Below are 14,941 nucleotides of genomic sequence, written 5' to 3'. Positions count from 1 at the left end.
AAATAGGACCGCTCTTGCCCATGCGTAATACCTGGGAGAATCCCAATCAGTCAGTGTAGGCCTGTCTTAACCAAACAGGTGCCCTCCAGATAGTTTGGTCTCTATCTCCCTCCCTCCCTGACTATTGGTTGTGCCAGTTAGGGAAGCTGTAGTCCCCAAACAACTGGGCGGCACTAGGTTGAAGAAGGCTGGTGAAGGCAATAGCGAGTCAGCTGGGCCCTTGGTCTGACACAGACAAGGCAGTTTGCTGCCTTCCTAACACCTAATATTCCTAAGCATATATGCTTTTCTTTGTCATTTCAAAGAAGCTTCCCCTGATTTCTCCCAGCAGACAAATCATGGGCAAGCTAGTGGGTGAGTGGCTTCCTAGTGGATTTGTCAATTGGGGCTGTTGCAGGAAAATGGGATCGGTTGAAGTACATGCTGCTATAATGTCGAAAGGAAAACGCAGGGCTCATCCACACTTAACCATCGCTCCACATTTCTAGGCAGAGGTCTGGTCTTTACAGGTCCTTGTTCAAGTGCTTTTTGGGGGCGGGTTACCTTGCCACTTCCCCCAAAAAAATCCACTATCGGCCACTGATTAGGAGCAAACGGCAATTCACAGAAAACCTGAATTGCTGTTTACTTCATTTCAGTGGTAATGATCAGGTTTCCTCAAGGAAAGCTGTGGCGGGGGGGTGGGGGTGGGAAGCACTCAGATACGGATCGGGAAAGTCCATATCTGTGCCTAGAAAGAAAGCATGCAGGGCAGAAGGTGGATAAACCCTCAGTCACATACACAGATTAACTTTCACCTGCATATTGGAGCTTCTGCAACTTCCACCAGAGATGAGAAACGGGGCCGTTCCAATCTTGCCCCAATAAATTTATCGTGGTGAATGCGTCTTGCTCACAGTCTGGTTGGCCTCCATACTCCAGGGGCTATTTGGGGGAGAGGGGTGCAGCCAGAAGCTTAGGTGTCCATTGCGATGGGCAGATATCAAAGCAGCCAGCCTCTCGGGTGAATATTTCACACTCAGATCTGCAGGGGTTAAAAGCAAAGCACAGTTCCTGTTCGGAGGGCAGAAAGGAAGCCTCTGAGTTGTGCCCAGAGCCCTTGAGAGCTGGAAAAAAGAGAGGGCACAAATGTGCACTTTAAATTATCCCCTCTCTTTTTAACTTAAAAGTCTCCTCTGCAGGACCGAACAGCCTGTCCTAACCCTAGGCCCCTTTCTGAGATTTTAGCAGCTGGTTTTGTCAGCAGGCCAATATAAGGAAGGGCGCAGATGTCAGAGTCTGAGCCCCCGTCCCTGATTTATCAGCTGCCACCAGCAGGTTTGTGGCAAAAGCAAGGTCAGAAGCCGATCCTGCAGCAAGTGTGCGTGGGCCGCACAGAGACTGGCAGGGTCTGGAGGGCTCTTTTTATCCGTTAGGAGAACGTGGGCGAGTTACAGGTCAAAAGTTGCTTCTCTGCCAGCCAGAACTGGCACCTGGGCCACCTCCCGTTGCGTCCTGTTTTCAGATCTTACGTTCCCAGGAATGAAGAAAGGTGACCTGATTTCTGCTGTCCCCCAACCGCAGGGTGACTATTTGACTTTGCTCAGAAGTCCAGCTGCATGCAAACTCCGCTTTAGTCACTCTGCCTTCAGAAGGCATGGCTGGGTGGGTGTATGAGGGGCAGGAGGCCATTTGAAGGCATCCAGAAATATGGCACTCGATGAGTAAACGAGGGAGAGCAGAAAGGCAAAAGTTGAGCTGCTGCTGTACGCCTTTGGCTCAGAGGCATGTGCCGCAGAGCTGTTTTGCTGGGAGGGCCTTTCGCTGACACAGCATTTTGGGGGAAGCATCCTTTGTTTATTCACAGCACACCACTTTCAGACTTCAGATGTAAACAAGAAAGCCTTCCTTTCCTTTTCTTTTTCGCACCATCTTAGACTCCCCACGGTATGGTGCCAGCAGCCAAAACAACAACAGTCCAACTCGGTGGAATTGGATTCTTCCAAACACCTTTTCCGCTGTTAGGGGAAATACATTTCCCCCTCCTTTCCCTCCCCCTGGAGCCATGCCTGCTTCGCTAACTGCGAAGACTCAGGATTTAACTCCTTTTATTTGTTCGTGTGTTGTAGTTCACCCTGCTCTTCGTTTCATCTTCACAACAACCCAGAGAGGTAGGTTAGGCTGAGAGGCAGAGACTGGCCCAAGGTCACCCACTGAGCTCCGTGCCTGAGTGCAGATTTGCACTGTGCTCTCCCGTTGACCTAATATGACACGCCAACCACTAAAGCAAACTGGCTCTCTTGGTCACATTCCCCCCTGGGCTCCTTTGGGAAGAAGGGCAGGATATACGTAAGTAAACAGGGTTCAAGGGAACCAACAGGCTTTCTCCTACATTCAAATTGTTTGCACATGAAAAGCAAAGGTAGCTGTGTTGGTCCATGGAGAAGGGGGAACTCCTCAAATCCACAGCTAGGCAATGCCTTTATTAAGGTCAGCTGAAAACATTGCAAAATTGTGGCAAGCTTTCGAGTTCTCAGGACTTGAAATCAGGTGGAATGCTACACATAGCAGGGGGTGATGGGGAACAAGAAAAATCTGGGGGGAAACCCAACAACAGAAAGACCCAAAATTGCGCTGTGTGCTGTATCCACGAGGTCAGCTTATGGACTCTGTTCCAAGATGGATATGGCTGGCTGGATATGTCCCTCCTAGGTGATTACAGATATCAGGTTACTCACCTAATGGAGAATTAGCTGCTCCCCATTTCTGAGAAATCAGCTCTACAAACACCCTCCCACTCATTCCGTTTCCTTCTTGGCTGAGATTGCACTGTGTAAGAACCATTTGTTTCAACCAAAAACTTTGCCAAGATAAAGGAGTTAGATGGGATCCCCCATAGCAGTGGAAATAGTCTTTGCCTGGGGGGAATTGGATCTAAGCAATTCATTTTTGCAATCAATGGATTGGAACATGTCTCCGGTATATAGTGATTCCCCCCCACCCCCACCCCTGTAGTGCAGTAGACCTATATCACCACCATTCTGGAAAGCAAGTGAAAGTAATTTCACACACACAGCAATTTGCTTCCAATTTGTTCTCTGACAGCTGCGGTAAAAAAAAACCCACCACTTTCCCCCCCTCCAAGCCATGCAACTAAGAGAAAAGGTTCTTTAAACATGCACCCAGAAATGGAAGGAAGTGAACAATAAGGAAGGAACTCTGATGGGACTGGAGCATCTGGTTGGCCACCATGAGAACAGGATGCTGGAATAGATGGACCACTGGCCTGATCTAGCAGGCTCTGCTTATGTTCTCATGTCCTCCCTGGGTAGCCCCCACCCTGGCATTGTGGACTCCTCTCCTGACGCCCACATATAGAGGAGGGGGCCTCCATGCTTATACTTCACCATGCAGAGACTTCTCTGGAATTTGCAGCCCTGAACTATCAGCTTTGCAGATTCTGGGGAAGTTTTCACATGTGCAACCATGTGTGCGAAGACCCCCTAGCTATAGACTCCTGAATCGGGCTCTACCCTCTGTTTGCTGGGTGGTGGGTCACGCAAATGACTTTCTTACCTCAGTGCAAACAATTCCTAATGGGATTCTCTCTCTCCTTTCCTCCCTCTGGCAGGTGTTGACGGAGAAAGGCTTCGGCACGATCACCACTGAGATCCGCGAGGCTCCAGCGTTCTATTACGCTGAAGAGTATCACCAGCAGTACCTGAGCAAGCACCCTAATGGCTACTGCGGACTTGGAGGCACCGGGGTTTCCTGCCCCATCGGCATCTAAAAGTGATCTTTCCTCCTGCAACCGCCTCAGCACCTTAAAGCAAGATGTCGGACGCAAGGGGACATGCTCTGGATCTTTCCTACAGTTTGGCTGCAGTCTTCGGGGCGCTCTCCCCGCCAGTGAATGCCGTGAAATCAAAGGCACCTGTTTGCAAGGAAAGGCTGATTGCTGAGCTATGCGTTTAGCAGAGCCACATGCCTGGAGTCCTTGTTGGACTCCACCACTTCAGGATGCAGACGGGGAAAACCACTTTTGTATCATGCTCTTCCATGTAAGTGAAAACGAATTCAGCTCGTCGGATGCCTCAACTGGTGTACTGCCATAGCCTGGAATATTAGTTTTCTACACACAAAGCGTTTGGGTTTTAAAAAAATAAATAAAGGGGAGCATTCAAAAATGCACTCCCCCAATCTACATTCTGAAGTGGTGCAGTCCAGGAAGGCCTGTAATGTGTAATTTTGCGGAATCTACACGGCTCAGAATCCCATCACAAGCACTCAGGTGGACATAGTCTCTGCAATGGAGCCCAGGGTTGGACTGGGTGTTTCACGCTGTGCGCCAGCATTAGTCCTGGAATCGGAAGGGGGTGTGAAAGGCAAGGCTGTGTGTTCCCATGCAGGAGAGAGAAGAGATAGATAAACAAGATGATGATGGGTGAAAGCCCCCGGGAGAGGATTTTGAGAAGCAGACAACAGAGAAAGAGCAAAGCATCTGCACACCCCTCTAGCTTCTTTGCTGTAAATGCTCATACTTGCAAAGCCCCCGTTCGGTTGTTAAAGCCCAGTTCGCGGGGTTAGAATATTTTGCAGGGTTGGCGGGGTTATTCTGATAGCCCCCCACCTTCTGTTGTGTCCCTGTCACCCAACTCCCACCACCCTCCATGCACCAGGGATGAAGGTTTGAAGCAAGCAACCTCTGCAGACTCCCCCCCCTCCCCCCAGGATTTAGAAACCTAGTTTTGTAGAGTTCTGTATCACCAGCATGACACCCCAGCATGAGGAAAGCAGGCTCCCACTTCACATCTCCCAACGGGGGGTTAGGGGCAGGCAACGAGAATGTGCCAAGAGAGGGTGGGGATGACAAGAATGGCCCCTCTTCTCCCACGATGGAATCCTAATGGTGTGAATAGGGCCCCATTCGTTTTGAAACTGGTGCCAGAGCTCAGTTATATCGATCTGCGTTCGGCTAATGCCTTAATTCTGTGGGTTCAGGCCACAGATCTTTTATGTGTTCTCTTGCAGAAGTTAATTCTGTCGGAAGGCATTTCGGGAGGGGAGCTACGTGGGCACAACTGAGTTGCTTTTGCAGCTGTGGTATATAAAGCTTCTGCTATCCTCTTGGGGTGGGGAATTATGCTGAAAATAAGTGTGAAAATTGAGAGCTTGGACTGTGGGGAAGTCTCTTGACTGAAGGAGGAGCCGCAAGGTTTGATTTCTGTAGCATCAAATGTGCAGTTTTGTAAGATCCTCGGCCCATGGGTACCCTTCCGTTACTGCCCCAGATGTCTTTGGCATGCAATTCCCTGCCCGCCCGCCCCTGAAATTACTTCTGTGATTCTCTCCCCACTCCTTCGCTCAGTTGTAAAGAATGCAGTTGTTTCTTATTTGTGAGAGCAGCTGGGACGTGGGGGAAGCTGAAGAAACCTGAGTCTTCTTGACCCAGGTGGTGGTCTGGATCGGTAAGGAGACTGTAATAAAGAGCTACAGGTTGCTAAGGAAAAAAAGTGTCTTGTGCTGTTATCTCGAGTCCACATACCCCAAGGTGCTTTTCGGCTCCATACATCGAGGCTGCCGACCTGGGCTTGGAGTGGCTGCATTAACCACTCCGCTCTGTAAAGCTACAGATCAGGCCCCTCCATAACTGAGGTTTCTGCTGAGTTGCCCACCGCTGGAACGCCAACCATCTAATCCTTGCACCACCGTTCACCCCGCTTCCATCTGCTCTCCCGTGGCAAACAAATGTGGTTTGGTTCCAGTGTGTCCAGTTCTGGGCACCACAGTTCAAGAAGGATACTGACAAGCTGGAACGTGTCCAGAGGAGGGCAACCAAAATGGCCAAAGGCCTGGAAACGATGCCTTATGAGGAACGGCTTAGGGAGCTGGGTATGTTTAGCCTGGAGAAGAGAAGGTTAAGGGGTGATATGATAGCCATGTTCAAATATATAAAAGGATGTCATATAGAGGAGGGAGAAAGGTTGTTTTCTGCTGCTCCAGAGAAGCGGACATGGGGCAATGGATTCAAACTACAAGAAAGAAGATTCCACCTATACATTAGGAAGAACTTCCTGACAGTGAGAGCTGTTGGACAGTGGAATTTGCTGCCAAGGAGTGTGGTGGAGTCTCCTTCTTTGGAGGTCTTTAAGCAGAGGCTTGACAGCCACCTGTCAGGAATGCTTTGATGGTGTTTCCTGCTTGGCAGGGCGTTGGACTGGATGGCCCTTGTGGTCTCTTCCAACCCTATGATTCTATGGATCGTTTCAATGGCCACGTGCTCAAAGCCACAATCCCACGACCGCTTCAGGGCATTCTCCTTCCGCCCTGCAGTTTGGTGGTCAGAATGGGTCATGTGGCATAGGTGCCAACTCCCCGGGGCACCCACGAAATTCCCCATGAAGGGGCCGGGCACCCACAAATTTCAGTGCCAAGGCCATGCACGCTGCATGGCACCCACGGTCATGGGGCCAAACTGGCTCAGTGGTGAGCAACACCCCCTACCCACCCATCCTTTTCAATGTTTGCCCTTGGCTAGGGTCTAACATGTCAGTCTGCCCTCCCTCCTGAGCTGCCCCCCTCAGCCTTAGAAGGCATGGTTCCTATAGTAACTGAGCACATTGTGTGGAAACGTTATACCTCTGAATTGTTCTGTTCTTCACTATCGAGGAACCTGGCCCGATCTAATTTCCCAGGCGCAGGGGTGAAAAGGGGAATAGAGCATAATAGCGCTGCAGCTGATTCTTTACTCGTGGCTGCCTTTACCTCTTTAGTTAGTATTGCCCGGGCGAGTGTTATTTTTCTCCCGCTGCTGGGTGAGGGCCTCTGGCACGGGAAGGCCCATTTCCAAGGAGCAGTAAGAAATTACAGCCTTGAAGCTGCCGTGCTTTTTGCACAAAGAGATTGGATTTATTAGCAAATCGGATACCACGGGCCTTGAGCTCAGCAAGTGTCGGGAGCGGTTTTTCTCATTCCGGAAAACAAATGTCCCCCTTCAGCTGTTTGGGGCTATATGTATTGCTATGCTGGGCTGCCGCCATTTGGAAAGAGGTTTCGCTCGGTCTCTTGTGTTTGTAAGTGCTGCGCGTGGGTGCAAGACATACCCGCCCATTATCTCTATGGTTTTTTAGGCATTTCTGCAACCCCCACCCCACCCCCACCACACAAAAGGTTCCTGGTTATTTGTAACCTGGATTACGACACTGCGACCTCACATAGCTGCCATATTGGGCCCCATCTACCCTATGCATTTAAAGCAAATTTTCAACCCAAAATGCGTACAAAAAAACCTCACAGAGTAGATGCATTTGTCACTAGATTCCTGGTTTCTTTCCATTAATATAATTTAATTTCTAAAATAGCGGCGGCAGGGATTGTGCTACCTGGTGTGAAGTTTTTGGGTATTACATGTCCGGAGACTGGTGGTTGTTTGTGTATGTGTATGTGTTGCGAACATGATCCATGCGGGAGGCGCGTTCGCAACCCACAGCGTTCGCAACCCGCAGCGCCGCGTCTGTGTACGCACGGATTGTGATTTGGTGCTTATGTGCAAAGCGCAATTAAGCGCTTATGCGTGAGCGCCAAAACCCGGAAGTAACCCTTTCCGGTACTTCCGGGTTCGGCGCGATGTGCAACCCAAAAACGCGCAACCTGAAGCGTCTGTAACCCGAGGTATGACTACACACACACACACACACACACACACACACAAGAAGCTCATTTGAAAAGCCACCTTCGCATTTCTTCCTTGGGATTGCCAAATCTCGACATCGGATCCCTTGTGACGCTTCCTCCTTTCAGTATTCAGAGATCCCCCTGGGGAAATTAACAGAGGCTAGACACCCGCAGATTGCCGGCCTTCCAACTCACTGCCAGACCCAGCATTCCATTATGACATCACCACAAGGGAACAGGCCGGTGGGTGACATCACATGGGGTCTGGCAATGTGGGAGGAACTGTGAGTGATGTCACTTCTAGGCAAACAGATTGCTTATGTCCCGTACAATGAAGAATGATGGGGTTGCTTCTTGTAGCTTCTGGTCTGAACATGAAGACAGAGGGCCGCTTTAGAACGAGGCTAAAATGCTGCAGCGCCTTCTCCTTTTGCTAGCATCCTTCACGAGAATCTCCCATACAGGTAGGCGGATTCTGTTTATTCCTGATATCTAGGTGGCAAAAAGCCCTCAGTCTTGGTGCTATCCACAGGAACCCGGGGGGGGCAGGTTTGAAACAAGTCATCGTACTGCAAGGCCCATGGCCATGACACATGCTTCCAGCCAAGCCCGGCCTCACTTTCCCTAGTCTGCCATATGGGCATAAACCTTGCAGGGAACAAAATAATTCTGCTATCTCTTGACAGAGCTACAGGCATTGCCACCTGTGCATTGTGGCCTGTGGCCTGAATTCAAAGCCACCTCAGGATCAGAAGCAACGACTGCCTCTCAGACACTTCCCTGGCAGGCCAGCATCCAATCAAATGAGCAGCATTTCTGTGGAGGTGTGATTCTGAGCAGTTGGTGGGTCCTGACTGCAGCTCACTGCTACACGGAGGAACTGTGAGTACTGAGGATTCCCTTTAAGTAGATAGCAAGTTGTCTTTTAAAAAAATAACAACTCCCTGAGTTATTTTAATGGATGAATTAAGAGTATGATCCATAAAGAACCTTTGTCCCAGAGGAAGCTCACTCTCCAAACACTCTTTGGAGCAATCTTCAAATAATAATACTATATATTAATCACGAATGCATCCTTTGAGTCTGGATCCTAAGCACCACCCATACACAACAGGAGGGGATCAGCAGGCTCACGTTCGAATACACACACACACACTTGCACATATATACAGGTGAAACTCGAAAAATTAGAATATCGTGGAAAGGTTCATTTCTTCCAGTAATTCAACTTAAAAGGTGAAACTAATATATGAGATAGACTCATGACATGCAAAGCGAGATATGTCAAGCCTTTATTTGTTATACTTGTGATAATTATGGCTTGCAGCTGATGAGAACCCCAAATTAACAATCTCAACTTTGGGGTTTTCATCAGCTGTACGCCATAATCATCACAATTATAACAAATTAAGGCTTGATATATCTCGCTTTGCATGTCATGAGTCTATCTCATATATTAAACTCCAATTGCTTACATAAATGAACTTTTCCATGATATTCAAATTTTTCGAGTTTCACCTGTAATAAAAATGTAAGACTGTCATCATGCTGCAGTTCACCTGGCTGCAGACAGGTGGTGCAATGAACTACAGTGTGATGGCAAGTTTGGGTCTCAGAGCTGTTAGGCCAGGCATAGACAAACTTGGCCCTCCAGATGCTTTGGGACTACAACTCCCATGATCCCTAGCTAACAGGACAGTGGTCAGGGATGATGGGAATTGTAGTCCCAAAGCATCTGGAGGGCCGAGTTTGCCTATGCCTGTGTTAGGTCATTATAACAGGCAAGGAGGAGGGAACTGGAGATGAGAACCAGGGAAGGAGGCAGGAAGATGGGCAGCTGGTGGCCCAGGTAGGCAGCCCACCCAGGTGGGCAAGCTGTGGAAATTTGACCTGGCCTTTGGGGAAGGGGTGGTTTTGGCAAGGTGCAAAGAGACACTCGGACGGCGAAGAGGAAGAAGAGAAGAAGAGTTTGGATTTGATATCCCGCTTTATCACTACCCGAAGGAGTCTCAAAGCGGCTAACATTCTCCTTTCCCTTCCTCCCCCAAAACAAACACTCCGTGAGGTGAGTGGGGCTGAGAGACTTCAAAGAAGTGTGACTAGCCCACGGTCACCCACCAGCTGCATGTGGAGGAGTGGAGACGCGAACATGGTTCACCAGATTCGAGTCTACCGCTCTTCACTACACCACACTGGCCCCGTTGGACGTTCAGCTTCCAAATGAACGTTCAGAAACCGGAACGCTCGCTTGCGTGTTTCGATCGTTCGGGAGCCGATTTGTTCAGAAGCCAAGAAATTTGAGATCCAAGGTACAACTGTACTAGAAAAAAGAATGCCCAAGGAGAGGGGCGGTCAAATGGCTTAATGCTTACTGACTACAAAGCATGCCCATTGGACAGTGCTGCCCAACTGTTGGGTGGGTGGCATGGAAAACTGGGCAAAGAGGGAATAGAACGGAGTGTACTGAAAAAGGGCAGAGCTGGCTTTCAGGAAACCTGTACAAGAATGTTTCCCACTGCAATGTTTTGCTGCATGTTCAACTTTCTGAGTACCAGCCTGAGGATTTGCCTCTCATTTGTTTTGCTTCACCTTGGGAATGGCGGGTGGTGGTGGGAGAGCACACAAATGTTGCCTCACAAGCCTTCACCACCCTTTCTAAGCTGTTTTATGCAAATTCAAGTCATTGGTTCATTGGGACACGGTCCTGCGGTTCATTGTTTGCCTCTCTTTCCCTTGTCCCCAAGTCCTTCAGATCTCCATGTAGTGGTTGCTTTGAATGGGCATGAATCGGAGAGAATGAAGTTGGACAGGGTGCTCATCCACGAGGACTTTGACTGTACAAACCTGAACAACGACGTTGCTTTGCTCCTGCTTGCCTCCCCAGTAGACTTCGGCGAAGAGAGGACTCCCATTTGCCTGCCCATGCTGCAGGATCTTAGCGTGTGGGAAGACTGCTGGGCTGCAACTTGGAGATCCACCACGGCTGGTATTGCATTTTCTAGTCCAGGGCTCAGTAAAAAAAATACTCCCCTGAGTTTGCCACACACACACACTCGCTGCTGTAAGTTGGAGCAGATGGGGTGTGTGAATTTGCAGGTATCCATTGGCTCAGTCTGCATTTCAAGGTGAAACGATCAAATCCTCAGTTTCTGAAACCACATGCGAACCCAAACATAGCTGTCCCCTTTGAAATTCGCATTTGAATTTTGCAATGCAATTCTCCAGCCAAGTAACGTGCAGAAAATTCATATCCTCGTGTAAAGTGTACATGAAAAGTATTGGTGTAAAATAATATAGAAAAACGCATTATGTTAGGGAGAATTGCTTTGTAAAAAGGTGTGCGTGTGACAAAATTGCATAGAAACGGGAGAAATTTGTACTAGGGTGCTGATTAATTCTCGTAAGAACTTTAAAGGGCTCCCCCCCCCCAAACTGATAGGAAGATACAGATAACAGAACTTAAGATTTAGGGAGATTTGAGGAATGAGAAATGGAGAGAAACTGAAACTGTTGGACTCTGAGCTTGAACTGGGAACTCAATGGCTTGTGACAGAGACCTCCCCACGATATCTCACTGGGAGGAACCAGCACAAAATGATCTAGAGCAAGTGGGAACACCAGCCTTTGTAGCTGGCAGGCTATAGATTTGGCCTCTGAATTGACCAGACCTTTTGCCCTTGCCCTGGCCAGCAGTGCAGCCCCTTCTCCCTTGAAACCCAAGTCCCTCTTTGGCTTTGAGAAATGCAGGCTCTCCTTTTCCCAATTCCAGAACAGCACAAGTCTTCGCGCTGCGCAGAGCGGCGAGGCCTAGATGAAGCCCCCGCCGTCCCATTCACCCCTCTCTTCTCCTCCCGTCGTTTCTGAATGGCGCCGCCTCCCCCTCTTCCCTCTGTGCCTGCAGGCGACGAGAACACCAGAGTGCTAAGGAAAGCGGAAATGTCTCTGGTCAGCGGGGAGACCTGTTCCAAGACCGTACAGGGGCTGACGGAGGGCATGCTGTGCGCCGTCTCTGACGAAGGAGGGAAGGAGACCTGCAAGGTATAATGAACCTGGCCCTGCACTGCTGTGCCGCAGGCTGGGGAGGCAGGATGGATGCGGTAATGATCTTCAATCTCTTCCCCGGGCTTCCTGGGGGCTGCTAATGTTTCTCTGCACAGCCTCCGGAGATATGGGGAAGATTTATTTTAGCAAGCTTCCAAGTAGGGGAAGTCCTGGTCACCTACAAGGATATACAGGCCGTGTCCTCCAATCTTGTTCTGAGTCCCAGAAAGGGGAAGAGAGATGTCTCCGTGTTCCTTTATCCCTCCTTTTGATTACGTTTGTTCCTCTCCCTCCCTTTCCCCCTTCCCTCTCTTATTGTTCCCTCTCCTTCCCCCTCCTCATTTTCTTGTCCTGCTTTTCTGCCTCCACTGATACACACTGTGTGTTGGGAGGAGTGAGCTTGCGGCTGGAGGTGGAAACTCTTTAGAAAGAGATGCATATTCTTTACTCAAGAGGAGGTTTTGCAGAGGGTTGAAACCAGGGCTTTCCCCCACCCCCAGCCAGAACTCACCTCTCAGGTGAGCGCCAGTGCCATTATAGGAGAACGAGGGAGGTGTTTTGGGTGAGTTCCAGCACCTCTTTTTCTAGAAAAATAGCACTGGTTGAAACTATGGAAAATGCAGAAGGGAAAGGGAACAAGGGAGGGTGGGGAATTGATGTGGGGAATTTATAAACCACTTGATTGCTATTTATTATCTATGGTGCGCCTTCGACGTGTCGTGGGCTTCGAGGCTGCGAAAGCAGAGGAGTCCTGCCTTGAGGGGCACCCATGTTCAACTCTGACACAGTGGAGATAACAAAAGAAAAGGCATGAAATGGAGATTGGGGTAAACGGAGAAGAATATGCCTTTGTTTTGGTTGAAACATGCATAGGAAACAGGCTCAGAAAACTTCTCCATTGATGTTTCTAGTAGCATTTAAAACGAAACAAAAACTAAAGTGGCTGAGTTTTCCCATACAGTGGTACTTCTGGTTGCGAACGGGATCCGTTCCAGAGGCCCGTTCGCAACATGAAAAGAGCGCAACCTGAAGCGCCGTATCTGCACATGTGCACAACGCGATTTGGCGCTTCTGCGCATGCACAAAGCATGATTTAGTGTTTCTACGCATGCACGCACACCGAAACCCAGAAGTAGCCCGTTCCAGTTTTGGCGCATTCGTAACCCGCAGCAAACGCAACCAGAGGTATGACTGTAAAATTGAAAATCCACAGTCCACTTTGGGGCCATTCCTTGATTAGGCCAACCCAATTGTCGCTAAACCTCGGAGAAGCTTTTGATGTGTAAAGTCATTTGATGTTTAATCATTGAACACCTAGCCTGATGGTGAAGGATTGTGGGAAAACTCCCAACATTTGCACACTATTTTCTGGTATTTTGGTTGCCCATCAAGTGGCTGTTGTGTGAATTTTGGGGCCTATGGAGAGGAGAGTTTGGCTGTGGACCTTGAGAGAGTGACTGCGCCGTCTCAGATTTGGGATACCTAACGGGTGCAACAACCCCTCTCTGCGAATAATAGTGCAAAGCTGTCAGCTTCCTTTCGGCTGCTCCAGAAAGTAAGGCCCGAAAACAGTGGTTTCAAATTACAGGAAAGAAGATTTCCAACTAAACCCTAGGAATAACTTTCTGGCAGTAGGAGCTTTTCGGCAGTGAAACAGGCTACCTTGCAAGCTTGTAAACAAGAGTTTGGGTAGCCATATGCCAGGGATTCATTTGCTGTGATTCCTACGTTGTGGGGGGTTGGACTAGATGACCCATGGTGTCCCTTCCAACGCCACAATTCTATGATTCTGTGAGAACGTTGACCTCTTTCTCTTGTCTCCTCCTTCCGACCTCTCCCAGGATGACAGCGGGGCTCCTTTGCTTTGCACTTTCGGGGAAGACATGAGATGGTTTGCGGTTGGAATAGGCAGTCAGGGGGAGGCCTGCGAAGGAAAGGGAAGCCCCGCTATCTACACTGTGGTTTTCAGCTACCTCGACTGGATAGAAGCAGTAACGGCCAAGGAAGGGAAACCATTTATCCCCGAAGGGGTGGACGTTGCCGTAGCTGAATCCGAAATCCCTGCTCCCGGTTTGGCTGAGATGGAAGAAGTAACGGCTGAGGAAGAAAAACTAGCAATCCCCGAAGGGGCGGAGGTTGACATAACTCACCCCGAAATCCCCGTTCCCGGTTTGGCTGACTCTCCCTTCCTTTCCACCGCCAGTGCTGTTGCTTCTGTTCTGATGTCGATACTTTTCCGTTTATTGTAATAAAATCCGCTTCGCAAACACACACACACACTCTCTCTCTCTGTTGCACAAGTTCTCTCTCGCTTTCTTCATGCGTAAAACAAATAAACGAAACCCGAGGGCCGTCAAATGAACATGCTTCCTGCACGTTTCCTCCAGGGCTGACTTCTCGGGTTTGTTTTTTTTGCAAGTAGTGGCACGTTTTGCGATACGGAGGGACATCTTGTGGTTACACTCTGCACTACAGCCAGCGCGAGGTTGCACTGCAACCGAAGATGCTGTGTATGTACATCAACTGCTGCTGTAGGCCACAGACAACCTCTGGCCCACCCCTGGCAATCTAGAATTTGCCTCTGGCCCTCCTCTCTCAGACCTGCACCACCACATATGCTACACCGGGTCAAGATGCTACAGGAGTGTGTGTCCCCTTTTGACAGATGGGCAGCATCACTTACCTGTCAATCACCTGATCTCAATCTCCATGACATCATGATGGGAGGGGTGATCCCCAACATCTGGAAGGAAGCTGCTTGCAGAAGGATCATTTGCATCATTGATAGTGCTGCTATTAATGGCTTTTGCCTTACTGTATGCTCACAAATCTGCAGTAAGAGCTATTGTTTGCAAAGAGGCCGCTGAGAAGTTATCAACGAGAGATGGGAAATATTCCTTTGCACCTTTATCTTTTCATTCCCTGCCTTGTGGAAAGTTTTCCCCTCTTCCTGCCACTTTCCTCACCCTTTGTGCCATGTTTTTTTTTAAGGCTGTTTATTGGCGGTGGGATGGACACGGGTGGCGCTGTGGTCTAAGCCACAGAGCCTAGGGCTTGCCGATCGGAAGGTCGGTGGTTCGAATCCCCGCGATAGGGTGAGCTCCCGTTGCTCGGTCCCTGCTCCTGCCCACCTAGCAGTTCGAAAGCACGTCAAGTGCAAGTAGATAAATAGGTACCACTCCGGCGGGAAGGTAAACGGTGTTTCATTGCGCTGCTCTGGCTTCGCCAGGAGCAGCTTAGTCATGCT

The 14,941-nt window shown here is 49.4% G+C and overlaps 2 protein-coding genes across 2 annotated transcripts in view; both read left to right on the top strand.

Moving 5' to 3' along the window:
- Window positions 1–4,256, top strand: part of MSRA (methionine sulfoxide reductase A) — a 158,583-nt gene extending 154,327 nt beyond the window's left edge. Inside the window, exon 6 of the mRNA XM_033145166.1 lies at window positions 3,611–4,256. Coding sequence (XP_033001057.1) covers window positions 3,611–3,769 — 159 coding nt within the window. The 3' untranslated portion in view covers window positions 3,770–4,256. The remainder of the gene's footprint in view (window positions 1–3,610) is intronic.
- Window positions 4,257–11,517: 7,261 nt separating this feature from the next.
- Window positions 11,518–13,943, top strand: PRSS55 (serine protease 55). The gene is made up of 2 exons (XM_033145486.1): window positions 11,518–11,691; window positions 13,536–13,943. Exons 1-2 carry the CDS (start codon window positions 11,518–11,520, stop codon window positions 13,941–13,943), a joined length of 582 nt encoding a protein of 193 aa, XP_033001377.1.
- The last annotated feature ends 998 nt before the right edge of the window (window positions 13,944–14,941 follow it).

The sequence above is a fragment of the Lacerta agilis genome, chromosome 3, assembly GCF_009819535.1.
Source record: "Lacerta agilis isolate rLacAgi1 chromosome 3, rLacAgi1.pri, whole genome shotgun sequence".
In the NCBI taxonomy this organism is placed as follows: Eukaryota; Metazoa; Chordata; class Lepidosauria; order Squamata; family Lacertidae; genus Lacerta; species Lacerta agilis.
Note: the sequence above shows the minus strand (reverse complement) of the source record. Positions and strands in the feature narration are given on the sequence as shown.